This window comes from Staurois parvus, unplaced genomic scaffold (assembly GCF_062004578.1).
Source record: "Staurois parvus isolate SC_StPar_1 unplaced genomic scaffold, SC_StPar_1.0 ptg000525l, whole genome shotgun sequence".
NCBI lineage: Eukaryota > Metazoa > Chordata > Amphibia > Anura > Ranidae > Staurois > Staurois parvus.
In genome coordinates this window covers 6,967,801-6,984,970 of record NW_028318321.1, presented here as the reverse complement: position 1 = coordinate 6,984,970, position 17,170 = coordinate 6,967,801, and the positions used below count along the sequence as shown (strand labels likewise).

The 17,170-nt window shown below is 39.8% G+C and overlaps 1 protein-coding gene across 2 annotated transcripts in view; it reads right to left on the bottom strand.

Annotated features, from left to right (window-relative positions):
* The window catches only part of BTAF1 (B-TFIID TATA-box binding protein associated factor 1), a 113,750-nt gene that overhangs the window by 72,800 nt on the left and 23,780 nt on the right, over nt 1-17,170 (bottom strand). For both annotated transcript variants that reach the window (XM_089690290.1, XM_089690291.1), the window contains exons 2-6: nt 9,531-9,654; nt 9,338-9,452; nt 6,632-6,778; nt 4,341-4,498; nt 179-315 (exon numbers count right to left, since the gene is read on the bottom strand). In XM_089690290.1, the coding sequence (XP_089546416.1) occupies nt 179-315; nt 4,341-4,498; nt 6,632-6,778; nt 9,338-9,452; nt 9,531-9,654 (681 nt within the window). The remainder of the gene's footprint in view (nt 1-178; nt 316-4,340; nt 4,499-6,631; nt 6,779-9,337; nt 9,453-9,530; nt 9,655-17,170) is intronic.

The window sequence follows — 17,170 nt, the reverse complement described above, 5'->3', positions numbered from 1 at the left end:
CAGAAAGTTCTTTGGATGAGTTATGCAAATTAAGTGTGATGTCAGTCTAGAGGAATGAGCAGTCTCAAACCAGTTGTATTTGCATATCATAGATCACACCTACTTTCATGGGATGCTTAACAAGGGCATGCCAGGACAGTCAGGCTGGGAAAGAAGGGGGGTGAATGGTTACACATACCTCTTTTCGTTGGCCTCCATTACATCCCGAGATCTCTGTTTTGCTATTAGCTTCGCCATTCGTTTCGCTTTGTTTTTTTGCCTGTTACTCATACCCGGAAGAAATTCTGAATCAATAAATTCTGCTGCTTGGATGGCCTGAAATTAACAAAAAAATACATACCTAAATGAGAAGGGAAAAATACAGGTACAACAACCAATTGGCCAATTCTAAAATTTCTGTCATACGTGTACAAAAAAAAAAAAATCTGGGATTTTTCTGTCAGAAAGTTACGTAGAAGCCCCAAAGCATAAGATGGTGGGTGTTGCATTTTTTTTTATATCACATATTTGTGCAGTGGTTATTGAAACACAATTCCCCTCCCCCCCCCAAGTATACACTTAAATGAATTTTACACAACACAACTGAAATTACTGGTAAAATATAAACTTCCCATTCTTCTCAGTGTATGCGATCGTACCAGGCTCCCCGATGGGACGGGAGAGCTCCAAAAAGGAGGTGGCCTGTAAAAGTAATCGAGCATCTCTATGGCTACTTAAATCACTTTTACTAAAGAGTCGCCAGGAAAAGAAGTTATAATACACAAATAAAATTATCAGTGATCACTGTTGTAGTTGCAACCACGATCCTAGTATAACCACCTCAATGCAAAGACACACCAATATTAAAAAGGCGGTTAAGAATGTATCTAAAGCTACGGGTGTCAAGCTGGCGGCCCTCCAGCTGTAGCCAAACTACAAATCGCATGAGGCATTGCAAGATTGACAGGTACAAGCAAGAAATCCAAACGGCATAGCTTGCCAGTCCTTAGATGTGGTGACGGAGTTCATTCTTTAGGCCTGTTGCACACAGGAGTGAAAAAATTAGTTTGTTTTTTTTACGGATCTGAAATGAGATGGTCTATGGGACATTGCACACAGCTGAGTAAAGATCACCAATACAGAGTTGAGTACAGATTAGTAAAAAAAAAAAAAAAAAAAAAAAAACAACATTTTTCATTTGAGTGCAGTAATTTACTTGTGTGTTTACTGGTTTTGTCCCCTTGCACACAGGCGTCATAAGTATAAAAGGGAAAACATTACAAACACAGGCAATTAAGAATTTTACTTATCTTTACGCTTACGCACCCTTACGCGTCTGTACTCAACATTACGCAGGTCTTTACACAGTTTTTGCACAATAGCATTTTTCCTAGGGTGACAACACTTTAATGAATCTATAAAGAAGCAGGGTCACCCTAGGCTGGGATCCTGATTTGGACTACAAACATCTTGAAAGCCAATAACATTGTTTGAAAGAGTTGACAAATCTGAAATCTTACATTTTTTGTTCTTCGATTTAGATATACTTGAAGGATAAAACAAAAGATATTAAACACCACAAAAATCAATGGTGTGAAAAGTAGTCATAGATTTCAGCTTTTTGTAACCATATTTACAAGTCTTAGTAGATTCCTGTTTAAGTACAGCACATAAATCAGCCATAAAAAAAAAAAAAACACTTTAGAACCACCCACCATATATTGAGTAGGTTTCCCTTTTGCGGCCAACACAGCCTTGACCCGTCAAGGCATAGAAGCAACAACCGATGAGGGCATGCTATAGTATCTGGCATCAAGCAGTCAGTAGCAAATCCTGAGTCCTATAACTTGTGAGATGGGGCTTTTATGGATCAGACTTGTTTCTTAAGCACATCCCACAAATTCTCAATTGGACTGAATCAGGAGAATTTGGAGGCAATGCCTTAAACTCTGTTGTGTTCCTCAAAACATTCAAACCATTTTTGCAGTGTAGCAAGGTGCAAAAAAAAAAAAAAAAAAAAAAAAAAAAAAAAAAAAAAAAAAAAGAAGAAGGGGGGGAGTAGGGGTTGGGGAAGGCCACTACCATCAGGGAATAAGGTTTCCATGAAGGGGTGTACTTGGTCAGCAACGAAGTTTAGGTATGGGTCAGATGTCAATTTAACATTCACAAGAATGGCAGGACCGAAAAGATTTCACAGCAGAACATTGCCTAAAGCATCACACGACCTCTGCTGGCTTGCCCTCTTCCCATACTGCATTCTTTGTGCCTTCTCTTCCCCAGGTAAGCAATGCACACAACGTAAAAGAACTGCACTTCATCATCCACTTCTGATGCTCAGCTACCTATTGTATGTGGTTTTGGCTGTGGACATTGGTCAGCATGGACACCCCTCAGTCTCAAGTTGATATGTTGAAAACCAAAGAGCATCGCAGGTTGTGGTGTTTGGGGCTGCAGAGACCATATGCTTACTTGTGGCCCAACATCTTAAAGATGCCATTGTAGCAAGATAACCAATATTAGCCCCTCAACCTTCCAGTAGTCATAAAGTTATGGCTGATCAGTGTATGCAACACACACTATGTGAAAAGTATATACTCCTGTAGAATGCTAGGTTTGGGGGGTTGAACACACACACACACACACACACACACACACACACACACACACACACACACACCTTTAACCACTTGCCTACCGGGCACTTGTATCCCCTCTTCCTGCCCAGGATGCTCTCACACTTTCAAATGACAATTGCATGGTCATGCAACACTGTACCCATTTGAAATTTTTATTTTTTCCACACAAAAATAGAGCTTTCTATTGGTATTTACTCGCCACAAAAAATAATTATACGATTAACAAATTTTGCAAAACAGGTAATTTTTCTCCTTCACTGATGTATGTTGACAAGGCTGCACTGATAGGCGGCACCGATTATGCTACACTAATATGCAACGATGGGCACAGATAGGCAACAATGATGGGCACTGACAGGTGGTACTGACTGGCGGCACCTGCTGAGCACAGGTGGGTGGCACTAATCAGTGCCGATCCATCCTCTGACAATTGCCGGTTATTAGCAGGAAAGTGCAGTCAATAACCGGCAACTGCATTTACCGGTGATCTGCTGTGTCATTGGACACAGCTGATCATGTGGTAAAAGGCAGCTGTGATTGGCCTTTTACCACATCATGTGATCAGCTGTGTCCGTAGGACACAGCGAAAACGGAGGCACATTCTGGGAAGACATCATATGACACCCTCCCAGAACTGGACAACCATGCTGTAGCAGTCATTTGGCTATAGTGAAGTTGGCAAGTGGTTAAAAAGGGGGGATAGAATATCGTAGTTGAGTATGTCCATCAAGTCTTTTAGAATGGGAGTCTTTGCATCTTGCCTGGATGCTATATTTGCTGTTTCCTGCACAGATTCCCATGCGATTTGGTGCGGTTGTCAGTGTTAAACACTCCGAAACAGATTGCAAGAATTTGCATCACATGGGTGTGAACAGCCATACAAATGTGAATCCTGTGCGGGGGTGGGGTCCCCGCACCTCTTTGGTGTGGATACAATGGAATATGAGCCATACAAAAATGTATGGCTCAAATCGCACTGCACACACATCGCATGTGATTTGCACAGGAAATTGGTGCATTTACTATGCGAATTACATGTGCTGTCCCGCACTACACAAGTGTGAAACTAGACTAAATCTGTCAATTCTGTGGGGTGCCCCCTTCAGGTCACCCCACATATTTTCAATAGGCTTCTTGTCCAGGCAGCAGCTTGGCCATTCCAACACTGATCTTCTTTTGGTGAAGCCATTTTTTGTTGCTTTGGAGTTGTTGCTGTGCTCAAAAAGGTGAAATTCCTCTTCAAAATCTGTTCATTTTGGCACAAAACCTTCAAGCCTCTGCTAAAAATATGAACTGTTCACAAGTCCCTCCAACTCGACTAAAATTCCAGATCCAGCTGAAGAACAAAGCCCCAAATCATAATGCTTCCAACACATTGCTTCACTGTGGGTATGGAGCTTTTTTGGTGACACGCACGCAAAATTAAGGACATTTATAAATTTTCCTTCCACTTCACAATTATGTGCCACTTGGTGTTGGTCTGTCACATAAAATACATTTACGTTTTTGCTTGTAACATGACAAAAATGTGGTAAATGTCAAGGGGTATGAAGACTTTCAAGGCACTAAGTTGCATTGAGTAAATACAGCAAGAAAATGTGAAGGGGAAAAACAAAAAAAACAAAAAAAAAAAAAAAAAAAAAAAAAAAACACTACGGGATTCTTTTCTATACCTGCTGTAAAAAAACTCCCCTCATCATAATGATGCAACAAAGGTTTACCTACAGGTTTATTTACAAGAGTGTTGCTTGGCATGTAGTCCAGGTCTTCATCATTAAACAACTCTTCGGTATTCATCCCAATGGCAGCGCCCATGTCAAGGCCTAGCTTCTTCTGCAGCAGCTTTCTTTGCCGTGCTATCCTTTCCTTGGGGTCCACGTCCACTAAAAAATAAAGTGGATTTGTCTTACTGTAAGAATAGCAACTTAAATTTGTTTTCAATCTGAATTAAATATTTTCATATAAAAACAAGATAAAGCATGGAAACAAAAATACTGAGCAAATGGATGACAAATCCAACCTATAAACACACAACATCCTAAATACACAGTTTCCCATATTTGTCCTCATGACCCAAAGACACTGGATGATCCATAGATAGCTTCCCAGCACATCAGTTTTGCGTGCTTCATTGTGAGAAAAGGTTTTGAAATCCCTGCATCAATCGAAAACTATAATTTAGTAGTGAATGTGATGCATTGCAGGGTGAGGGATGTAGATGCTGTACATGGTTCCTAATATGTTTTTAGTGCAGTTTGGGAATCCTATTACTATGTGCCCAGTGTGGTTTGCCTGAAAAAACAAACAATGAGGATAGGCTGAAGGCAAGTAAATTGTGGTCAAAAATCTTTGAGCACATTCAATGAAACGGTGTTGCCATTCACCTCCATTAAAGAGAACTAATGATGACTGGGTGCATGCAAAAATATCAAGTATCCATGCAATCAGTTTAAAAAAAAAAACAAAAAAAAAAACTGAACAGTATGGAAGAGCTATTTAAACACGCACCAAGAATGCAACAGGACTTTTAAAAATGCAACTGACCAGTGTAAAGATTTCCATAGAATGTAAAGTGTTACTAAACACTACACATTGCTCTAAAGTGTTACTAACCCCACAACAGTAAAATCAGTCTGTATATGCAGTAAAGCATGCTTGTTATACTCCCTGTGGAACCTAAGGGGTTAATCCTCTGCATTTTGTAAAATGAGTTTGATTTGGTCTTCTCTGCCTCTCCTCTTGTTCAGATGTTGACCTGATAAAGACAGACTGAACCTGTAGCCACATGCAGTTTAGTGTGCATTGCTAGACAGGTTTTTTTCCTTCTTGGGAGAGTGCATGTGATTAACAGTCAATCAGCACTGTCCAGATAGAGGGTCAGGGGTTCTGCATCCTCCTAGAACAGAAAGAAAACTCCTCCTACAAGCTTTAACCAGTGCTCGGTTTAAGTCACAAGACTGCTCTAACTGCTGATGAGAAAAAGGTATTTAGCAGGTTATATTTACTAAAACAATTGCATTTCCGTGTGCTGTGGGAAACCAGATAGAGTAAATGCAAGGTCCTGGGTTTAGTAACACTTTAAATGGATGCCTTTTTCTTCCACTTTTTTTACTGAAAAACTGATCAGTCTGAAAAGGCTATTATTCACACCCAAACAAAAGCGCAGTTATAGAAGGTCAATCTATTGTGGCAAGTGTAAATCCATGTGGGGTCACCTGGAAGTGGTCACGTGTTTTTTGTTACTAATGGCACCAGCACCTGTACACTTAAATTACTTTAAGCAACGATTATTTGAATCTGACTTATTTATACATTGGACATTAGTTGTGTTTTCTGGTGTTATTTTTTGCACTTTACATGTGACAAACGGTTTAGCAATTCTGACTCATTTTTTTGCAGCGCAGTCTATATACACATTTTATAGGCTTTTATCAGTATACTCTCAGTGCTGGACTGACAGCAGTGTGCTTTTCACATTGGCTTCCTGTAACCCTGGAAGCCAAAAGACATGCATTTGTTGCAAACAAAATTGTAATTTATAAAAAAAAAGGCTGGCAAGTTTATTTAAATTTTACCAATTGAATGCATTGGAGGATTATTTTTAATGTCTGAATTGTCAGGCTCAAAGTAAATAAAATTCCAAAACAGGGAGTCAGTAGTCACCTAAAAAGTCTCGACAGTTGGTGCATCAACTGCATGACCTGACAAATGCTGCCAACAATTGAGAGTTGCTTGATGGTGTCAGGTAACAGACCCCAGTAGTTGTGTACATGCCTTTAAAATTACTGGCTTGTGTTTTACAAGAATCAGGAAGCAGAGTCATCAACACATTTGTCATACTGTAGCTCCATATAAAAGTTTTCTTCACAAGAAAAACAGGAGAATCATACTACTTAGGAATAATATGTAGAATCTTGCTTAACCCCAGTTGAACATACTACAGTCTAGACAATAGAAAATTATATCGATCTATATATCTATATTTATATCATAAACAAGTGACATAAAATGAATACCTGATTTGTCATCTTGAACTTCAAATTCAACACCAGCTGAGCCCAGCAACGAAGCACCATGTTTTAATAACCTTGATATGTCAAACCTGTCAAAGCTCAGCCTGTCTGAGAGAGGAGACTCATCACTTGAGCATTCTGAACCAGCCTCTAAATTAGAATGAAAAAAAAAAAAAAAAAAAAAAAAAGTAGAGTCAATTATAATACTAACAATTTTAAAAAGGTCAATCCCATGAAAAAAGCTGGTATTTCAGTTGTGGTTGTCAATACTAATTTTATTGACAACTTTTTACACTTCAAAAAACACCCCCCCCCCCCCCCCCCAAGATGAGGGTGTTCTGCTCACTCTGTGGCTTTTGTATAATGCAATCATTTGCAAATCCCCTGGGAAGTAGCCCTTCATAGGAATGAACAGAACCTACTGTGGGCAAATTCTGCCATACAAGAGGACAGGGTGTCATTTAAATTGAAAGCCAGATTTTTGATTTTTCAAAGTCTTTACCCACATCAGCTCACGCCCATTTACCGCTAAAAAGGACCAGAGCAATTTTTACATTTCTACTGATCATTTCTCCAAGTGGAATTAAACTCATCAATTTAACGGGTTCAGAAAACAGTTGGAATTCCTCGCATGCCAGGAATTACAGTTACATTTGCTTGTGCTCTCAACCAAACTATCAAATCATCAAATGACTGGTATAATAACGGATCACGTGTCTGACATAGCTGGTGGAGAGTACTGAAGAGTGCGCATCGCTGGATTCAATATAGTTCTGCTTTAGGTAGAAGAAAAGGTCTAGTAATAAACCAACATTTGGAGCCAATTCACACATACGCAGTGCGAACAGAAGCTCAGGTTTCAAAGCTAATTGATACAGTAGCGGTTCAGGTCAGGATCTCCTCCTGTTCACATATGCGGTTTAGGAACAGTTCCCATAGAAGTCAATAGCCTTTAATTCGCACCTAAACTGAAGCCACTGCTCAGAAATCAGACGTCACTCTTTAAAACTGCACTGAATCTGCACCGGACCAGGGGTGGACTGACAACTCATGGGGCCCTCGGGCAAAAAAAAAAAAAAAAAGTGTACCAGGGGCATCTCATGGGGCCCCTACTGACCCCGGGCAGTGCCTGAGTCTCCAAATGGTCAGTCCACCCCTGCACCGGACATATGTGAGCAGGCACCAAAGGAAGCAATGGTATTTCACATGTCATGCAGATTGGATGCGGTTCAAATCCAATCCACGTATCTGTACAGGCACTTAAGATGTTTAAAAGGATATTCTACCAAGGGTCCTGCAATAAATTTAACAAAAATACATCTGCACCCCCCCCCCCCCCCCCCCCCATCTCCCAATAGTTTGTCAATTGAGTCAGTCACTTACTTGATCCCACAGCTCAAACTCTTTCTGGTGCAGCTAGCAGGAGGGAAAACCCCACCAACAATGGCTTAGAACCGTGTTTCAACCTTTTTTCAGTCAGGGCACCCTTTAAAATTCTGCACAAATCTCAAAAAGCACCCAATTCTAAAATGTACAAAACAATGCTACACACTTCCACACGCAAATATACCTTTGCACACTGGTATGCCAGTGTGTATCAATTTCTCTCCCTTACTCTGCTAATCTGACCCCAGTACTGACGATGTTGGGGGGAAGGTAATAGCAAACAAGGATTATTAGAATGCAGCAGACCTCCTCATCAATTGATAAGGCATATAGAAGGTCATAACAGTGCACAATGAAAACCTGTGGATTTCTGTAACGAAAAGGCAGGATTGAGCCACCTGCTGACTTGTATACAATATTTAGGCATTTTGCCAAGACACCCCTGAAGAAGCCTGAAGGCACCCTGGCTTAGAGCAATTAAAACCAGCAGGTGACATCACTGCTCTGTGGAATTCAATCCTGTTGTCAGTCTTCCACATTGCACATGAATGTTTCGATCAAGTGACTGCATTGGAAAACTGAACTGTACTTACAAATGTGATTTGTTATAAGATGTATACAGGGTCACAAGGAGAACATTCAGCAGATGTCACCACACAAAATTAATTAGATGAAGGAATCCCACCTCCCCCCTCTAGATAGTTCCTCCAATAGAGCAGCCCATTATACACTAGCAAATCTCCAACTTCACTCTTTAGATCCCCCAATAACTCCATTGTTCCCATATGCTTCACAATCCTTGTTTGCACCAGAAAAATAGATATTGGAGATTAGTGGTGGGTGGGGTCATTCATTTTACCTTTTCATTAGTCCTGTTTTTTGTATATTTTTAAGCACTATTGTACAAAGATAATCCACATTTGAATTTTTATAGGCATTTGGAATAAGTATTATAGAATGTCTGCAAATTAGAAGTGTATAGCTTAGACCGGCCTATAGGAGATGGTCATTGCCTGAACACATGAAAGAAATGTCAGATTTTTAAAAACCTGTTGATAAATTACCAATTCTAACACACTCAAGAGTAATCTCACAAAGTGTATCCAACAATCTACAGCACTCAATCTAAGAACTTAGATTTTAAAATAAAGACAAAAAAAAAAAAAAAAAAAAAAAAAAGTAAAACACTAGGCAATGTGGCTTTGAAAAACACTGAAAGCTTTTATTTACAAAAAATTTAGGTAGAAAAGGCATTCAGGTTCAGTTTCTCTTTATGCATGCAAAAGCCATTTGGCTATAGGACTACACAAGTAACATTAATACCTCTCTTCAGCCTGGTTGATGGATTCCACTCAGGAACATTTTTCACAATGGCCTCTACTGCCAGACCAGCTGCAACACGTGTATCCCAGTTTGGACTTCGCAAGTAGATCAAGACCTAAGGCAAAGAAATAAAAAATTCTATAGTGTGTTTTCTGAGCAATTGAACAAAGCCATCATTGGTTGATGGTCTCACCTTAGACAACAGGTTGTTCAGTTCATGTGGATGAAGCTTCACCACTTCCCCAAGCTGCTGTGCGGCTGCTTTTCGTGTGACTGGAGTTGTTCCTGTGTCCAGTAAAATAAAGAGGCGGTCCAACCTAAAAAACAGGCAAAAGAAATAATGCACAAAGGACAAAACATTACTCATTAGTATTTCTGCAGTTGTAGGTCTCCCTATAGGTCAGCCTATAAAAGTGTAGTACGCATCTATGTAATTTAAACAGCAAAACAAAAAAACACAAACAGAAAAACACCCTAGTTTTGTCCTGCTACAGCAAGAGCACCTTCCATAAATTAAGGATATAATAAAGCACAGCAAACACATCAAAACAATTGGGAAGGGGGGAACCACACACATGCTGTACTATATAGCTCTCTAAACATTTTCATGGGTTTATTTTGCAGGATGTAACTATTGATCACTATTCCCAGTGTTGCTAACACTACCGATTTAGCTGATGTGTCCTAAAGTAAATATTACCCGACAGTCAAACCAACTGCTGCAACGACAGATACAGACACAAACACCTTGGTTGATGAAAAGGGTTAAAGGGGAATTCCAGCTATGCACCTAACTAGCTTTGAAACAGTCCCCTCTCCCCTAACACCTATGAAAAACTAACCTGTGTAAGATGGATGTGTATACTTAACTATTATCAGGCCGCTTCAGCCTGGTCACACGATACAGCCCCATGTTGGCCAACACAATTCCAGGGGAGAGGTGGAAGTGCCGACAATGGATAGGCCAATAATTGTTATGGGTGGCATCACTGCTCAAGGCTCTGCTGGCCATTTTCAGAGTGCTCTCCCCTCCTTCAGCCACTGTTGGCTGACACAGGGGAGATTATGTGACCACGCTGGAGCTGCCTGAAAATAGATGTGAATGTATATATCCAAACTTTTCTTACAAAGATAAAATGGCATAGGTGTGGGGGGGGGGGGGGGGGGTATAAAGGCTGAATGGTTTTTTTACCTTCATGCATTCTATGCATGAAGGCACACGCACACTCCTGCATGCAGCAGCTCCCTTAACTACTTGCCTACAGGGCACTTATACCCCCTTTGTGCCCAGGCCAAATTTTCAGCTTTCAGAGCGGTTACACTTTGAATGACAAAATTGCAAAGTCATGCAACACTGTACCCATGTGAAATTTTAACTTTTTTGTTCCCTTTTCACAATAATAGCGTTTTCTTTTGGTGGTATTTAAATCACCACTGGGTGTTTTATTTTAGCACTATAAACAAAAAAAAAAAAAAGTTTTTGGTTTCTATTATAAAATTTTGCAAATAAGTAATTTTTCTCCTTCACTGATGTGCATTGATGGTCACTGATAGGCAGCACTGCTCATCAGTGCCGATCTCCGACGCAGTGATAGCATGAGGAAAGAGCTGCCGGTAACCGGCAACTGTGTTTACTCCGTGATCTGCTGTGTCATTGGACATAGCTGACCACATGGTAAAAGGCTGCTGTGATTGGCCTTTTACTTCATCACGTGATCAGCTGTGTCTGTAGGATACAGAGTTCAGAGCTTATGTCATGACAACCTCCCAGAACTGGGTAACCGAGCTGTAATTCGGCTACAGCGTAGTTACCAAAATGGTTAATAATTTCCTGAGCCTTATCACGATCCAGCGATGTGAATGACAGCCTCGGCTGTCCCGGGTCTCTGCCTCCTCATTAGCAATCACAGCCAGTGAGCCAATGAGGAGAGAGAGGGATGGGGCGGGGTCAAGCCACAGCTCCATGTGTGTGAATGGACATGGCGCTGCAGGTACACCCATAGCAAGCTGCTTGCTGTGGGGGCACCCGACAGACCAAAAAGGGGCCAGGGAGAGCCTGCAGAGGAACCGAGGAGAGGAGGATCCAGGCTGCGCTGTGCACAACCACTGCACACAGGTAAGTATAGACACAGGATAGATGATAAAAACAAAAAAAGGTTAAACGTATATCTACAAAACAACTTCTAGTAAATTATACAAAACCAAAACTTTTGTTTTGAAAAGGGCAGGAACTGGATAAGTCTCAATGTATTATTTTGGCAAATCAAATTATTTTTACTTCCTGTCCAAGAGACTGCATAGGAAGCAAAAAAGTCTCCTTTTAAACAGTTTTTACCAAAACAAAATATCCCCATTGTAAGATTGTCACCAACTTTGGCTCTAGAATTTGGGATTTCCTTTCAAATTCCTGCATCAGCAAAACACTTAACTTGGGTACAAACCCTTTCCCCACTGAAAAAGGTAGATGGAGGTGCAGCTCCTGCACGGACAGTCTGCATTTGGATCAGTGCCCCAGGACATGACAAATTTTTGACATGCAGATGTGTCAGTGCAGCTGATGCTTCTGTGTCCACATCTATAGGCTGCCTGCATGTAAGTTAGGGTGGATACAGGGGCACTAACAAAATGCAAGCTGTACAAGTGTTAAACACCCATGTGAATGAACCCTTGGGGCCTCAGTCACACGGATGTAGAGAAAAAAAAAAAAAAAAAAAAACACACACACACACACACACACAAAACACACCGAACATGACAATTGTTACACATTAGAAAAACTGATTAACTAATCATTTATGCAGGAACCTTGTTCCTTGCCAAATCAGCAACAAGTTCACAGCAGTGTTGCAGCCATTTGAATATAGCATAAAAACCCTGGAACCGGTCATGTCTACATATACAGCAGACCTGCAGCCAAGACATTGCAGTGTGATTAACAAGGATTGGCTGCTCATCAGGAAAGGGTTTTACAGGGCTTATACTTTATCCCTTTCGCTACGAAATAATTAGTAAAAATGTTAGGCCTGAAGATTACACAAAAAAAAAAAAACCTCCCAAACATGATCTATTTTCTGAAAGCAGAGACCCTAGAGAATAAAACAGTGGTAGTTCCAATTTTTTGTGTCACATAATTTTACCGCAAAATTTTAGTAAGAAATACAAGCAAGTTAATTTTAGGGCACAAACAATAAATTACCTTTTATTTTGTAAAAAATAAAAGATGAGGTTGCAGTGAGTAAATAGATATCCAACTTGTCAAACCTTAAAATTTGTGCACGCTCGTGAAATGGCGACAAAATTTAGTACCCTATATTTTCTACAGGTCGACACTTTTAAAGCTCCTTGTAGGTCACCAGCTTAGCTTTACGGAGGAGTTCTGGTGCTAGAATTATTGCTCTCATCCTAGCATGCATGGTGATATTTGACATGTGTATTGCAATCGACAGTTTCATGCGTAGGCACCCCAACGTGTGCTTTTAGGTTTGTACGTGCGTATGTGTGGGGGGGGGCCTCAATATTTATTTTGGGGGGGGGGGGTGAGGAAATGGTAAGTGCGTGGGTGTAACTGTTTTTTTTCCCCTATCACATAGGGGATTTACAGTTTTATTAAACTCTCCAGTGTCTTCCCAACTATAGAAGATAAACTAACAGGTCTATAATTACTTGGTAAATACTTTGATCCCTTTTCAAATATAGGCACCACATTGGCCTTATGCCAATCCAGTGGTACTATGCCAGTCATTAAAGAGTCCTTAAAAATTAGAAACAATGACTTTGAAATGAGAGCTCAATTCTCTTAGGAACTGTCAGTATATGCCATCTGGTCCAGGTGTTTTATCCCTTTATTTGAATATTTCTGGACTATATCAATTGTGAACCATTGTAGATCATTTGTCCCCAAGTCAGTCACCCACTGTAGATTATTTTGTAAAGGTCCTACATGCTCAGAGCTGACCTTTTTACCATTTAATATAGTTGATTTTCGGAGCTTTGTCCTGCTATCTTTTGCAATCTGTCATTCGTTTTCACTTCTTTCCGACCTTGGATTTCCTTTTTAAAAATATTCTGTTATAATCTTAAAAAAAAAAAAAAAAAAAAGAAGAAGGACAATGGATAGTGTTCCATCATTTTAATATTTTTTAAAAGCCCTTTTATTATTTTATAGCTTAACCACTTGCCCTCCTGAGGATTTACCCCCCCCCCCCTTCCTGACCAGTCCATTTTTGCGATACGGCGCTTTGACAATTTGCACAGTCATTCAACTTGTACATGAAATAAAAATGTCCCCCACACACACAAAAACATTCGTTTGGTGGTATTTGATCACCTGTGCATTTACATTTTATTTACACACCCCCATTTTGAAATTTTTGTTTTTTTTAAACTTTTTGCTATTAAACATGTCCAATAATAAAACACTAAGTCTTTGCTAAAAAAAAAATAAAAATAAAAAAAAAAATAAAAAAAATGGCAGTGATCAGTGACTTATTGCAGGACTGCAGAGGGCATTCTGCTACTAACATTCGCAGTGACACGAATACAGTGATCAGTGCTAATAAAAAGCACCGACACTGTACTAATGACACTGAACAGAAAGGGGTTAACATCAGGGGCTATCAAAGGGTTAACGGTGCGCATTTTACATAGTGTGCGTTTTGCTGTGCAGAGCAATACAAAGTAGCCTGTTTGTGCTGACAGGGTAGAGATCTGCGTTGTTTACATACAGACCTCTCCCGTCAACTCCGCCGATGATCACCAAGTCCCAACGGCCGAGACCCGGTGATTAACATGCCAAGGAGCCAAAAGTGGTGTGGGCCGGAAGTGCCAGCGCCCCCTACCTGGAAATACAAGATCACAAACCCCCCCCAAACACGATTTTGCACATCCCTGCTGCCTGTAATGCCTATTAAATGTGTTGGCCTTGGACCTTTTGTTTCTTAGGTAATTTTTATAATAAAGCATTGTTGCCCAAATGCCAGGGGCCTGAGAGGTGACTAATGTGTAATTTCTTTAGGTCAAAAGGAACAGAGTCACAAGATAGTTTGCTGAGAGCAAGATACAAAAAAAAAAAAAAAAAAAAAAAAAAAAAAAAAGCGGCTTATTTAAGGAATAAACCGTGTTTAGGACATCTAGTAACATCACATTAGGACCCTCTGCCAAGGGTCTGGTATGGATTTGGGGGGAGGCCCACACCACTTTTTTTGGCGTAGAATAACCCCTCAAAATCCATACCAGACCCGAAAGGCTTGGTATGGATGGGAGAGGGGACCCCATGCAGTTTTTTGTATTTATTATGGTGCCTTTTTTAAATGTAATTACCACTTTTTCTTCATTATAGCTCAGAAATTCAGCTGTCACTTTCCCCCAGGTAAGAGTTTTTTTAGTTTATTTCCCGGAGTGAAGAGAAACAATGTTTCCCTTTATAAAAAGGGGACTCAGCGAGCGCTTGACAAAAAAAAAAAAAAAAAAACAGAACCAAAGACCTTCAGAAACCACATCTAAAATTGTAAAGTGCAGTGCTATATATAACGATGTTCTGTAAAATGGGTATAAGATGCACACATACACACACTTAATCCAATTCTGGAGTTGTGGAGTAATCTATCCCGATATTCCAGTGATACATATACAGATATTCTAGTGGACGTGCAGGATATGGTAGAAAATGCACATTCACCAGATGCGCATTTTAATAAGTTGTTGGAATCAGCCAGAGGTCCCCTTTAAAAAGGTGGGATGAAAATGCAGCCTGGTATGAATATCCCTCCTCCAGGTTATGGGATGGTTAAGGCCAGATGTCACCCGGGTTCCTGGAATATTAATAGCTCGGTGCAGAGCCAGAAAGGAGGGTGCCCATAGTGTAGTAATTTGATTGTAAATTTATTAAGAACACATAGTATCCATTGAAATATAAGCAGTGTAGCACATTGCTGACATGTGGAAAACTACTCACCAGCTGGAGAATTAAGATGGCCACCGGACCTCTGATCCGGCAGTGTGGTGGCTCCTCAATGTGTTTCGTACTAATGTACGGTGTCACGGAGGTCCGGCAGCGTGTAGTCAGTGTGCAGCTCAACGCGTTTCGTACTAATGTACAATGTCAAAAAGGGGAGTGCCATTGCTGCCGGATGTCAAAGCTCTTCCTTTTATGGCCCCGGGATTGCGCACGCAATTAACCGAGTGCCATCTTGCCGAAGACTTCTGCGGAAGTGCGTATGCGCCATTTTCCCGACGTCTAGAATATTGTAACACAGGAGAAATGGCCAGTTTTTGTACTGCTCTGGGGAATATCTTCCTGGATCAAATTAGAGCTCAAAACCAAATTCGTACATTCTTCAGGAAAGAATTGGGGGTTCATAAAAGGTTAATGGCTATATTAAAGACGGGCCTCAAATACTTTACCAATTTCAAGTATGGCCGTCTGTTCTGTGCAAGTGCAAACAATATACAATTATATGCTATACGGTTCAAAACAATGTTGCCAAATTGTAAAATAATCGGATCCAAATATGTAAATCACAATAGAATCTAATAAAAAGATATGATATATAGCAAAAATTATGAAAGTTTAAAATAAAAAATTACCCAAGTATAAAAGAAAAAAAAAAAAAAAGTGTAAAAAAATCTCAGTAGAATGATGAACAATTAATAGAAAATATCTCCCAAGGCCTCATTAGCAAATTATAGTAGTAATAAAAAGTTATATTGACTAGTATAGCTCAAAAATGTAATAGTATATCACATAACCTAAAATTATAAAACCATAAATAGTATATTGTCTCTATGACTTATATTGTGATAAACAAATATCAAAATATCAAATATAGAAATAGAATAGTATACCATAAAATTGTGAAAAAAACAAACAAAAAAAAACAAATATATAACCCAGGGCTTAAAATGCCGAGTCTAGACCTACTAGCCAGGCACAACCCTTACTTTCCACCAGTTACCCCACCCAAACTTGCCCAGGTCAGCCTCCAACCCCACCCCCGGCCCATCCCCCAACCCATGCCCCAACCACGCCCCCTTAAAAGCTTATGAAAGTTACATTTTTCTTTACAATAAAAAAAAAGTCCAAAATATTAAAAAAAAACTGCAATTATAAGACAGCTTTAATTTTAAAAGACCATATACTAGATATGCTGGATACATGACAGATGTCAATTGGAAAGTGAGGACAATATTCCAGATGCATATCCGCAGATCAATAAAGTGTTCACGGGTTACTTTTTTGTAACTATGTATTTAAGAGATCAGACACTGGATACATGACAGATGCATATTAGAAACTGAGGAGCAGATTGCCAAATCCATAAGAGTATACAGCAATAAATCCATAATTAGAGGGGAGATCAGATCATTGAAGTGGTCACAGGTTACTTTAGTAAATATGTAATTAAGGGATCACACTTACTGGATACATGATAGATACATATTGAAAAGTGAGCAGTATATTGCCAGAAACAGCAATACATCCATTAGAGGGGAGACCAACCAATACAGTGTTTACAGGTTACTTTTTTTGTAACTGTATTTAAAGAGATCACACATTGGATATGTAACAGCTATCAATTGGGAAGTGAGGAGCATACTGCCAGATGCAGCAATATATCCATAATAAAAAGAGGGAAAAAATCAAATCAATAGAGTGCTCACAGGTCTTTTGGTAACTATGTATTTAAGAGATCTGACACTGGCTACATGACAGCTGTCAATTGGAAAGCGAGTAGTATACTGCCAGATACAGCAATCCATCAATAAGAGGCAAGATCAAGTGCTCTCAGACCTTTGTAACAATGTATTGAAGAGATCTGACACTAGCTAATGACA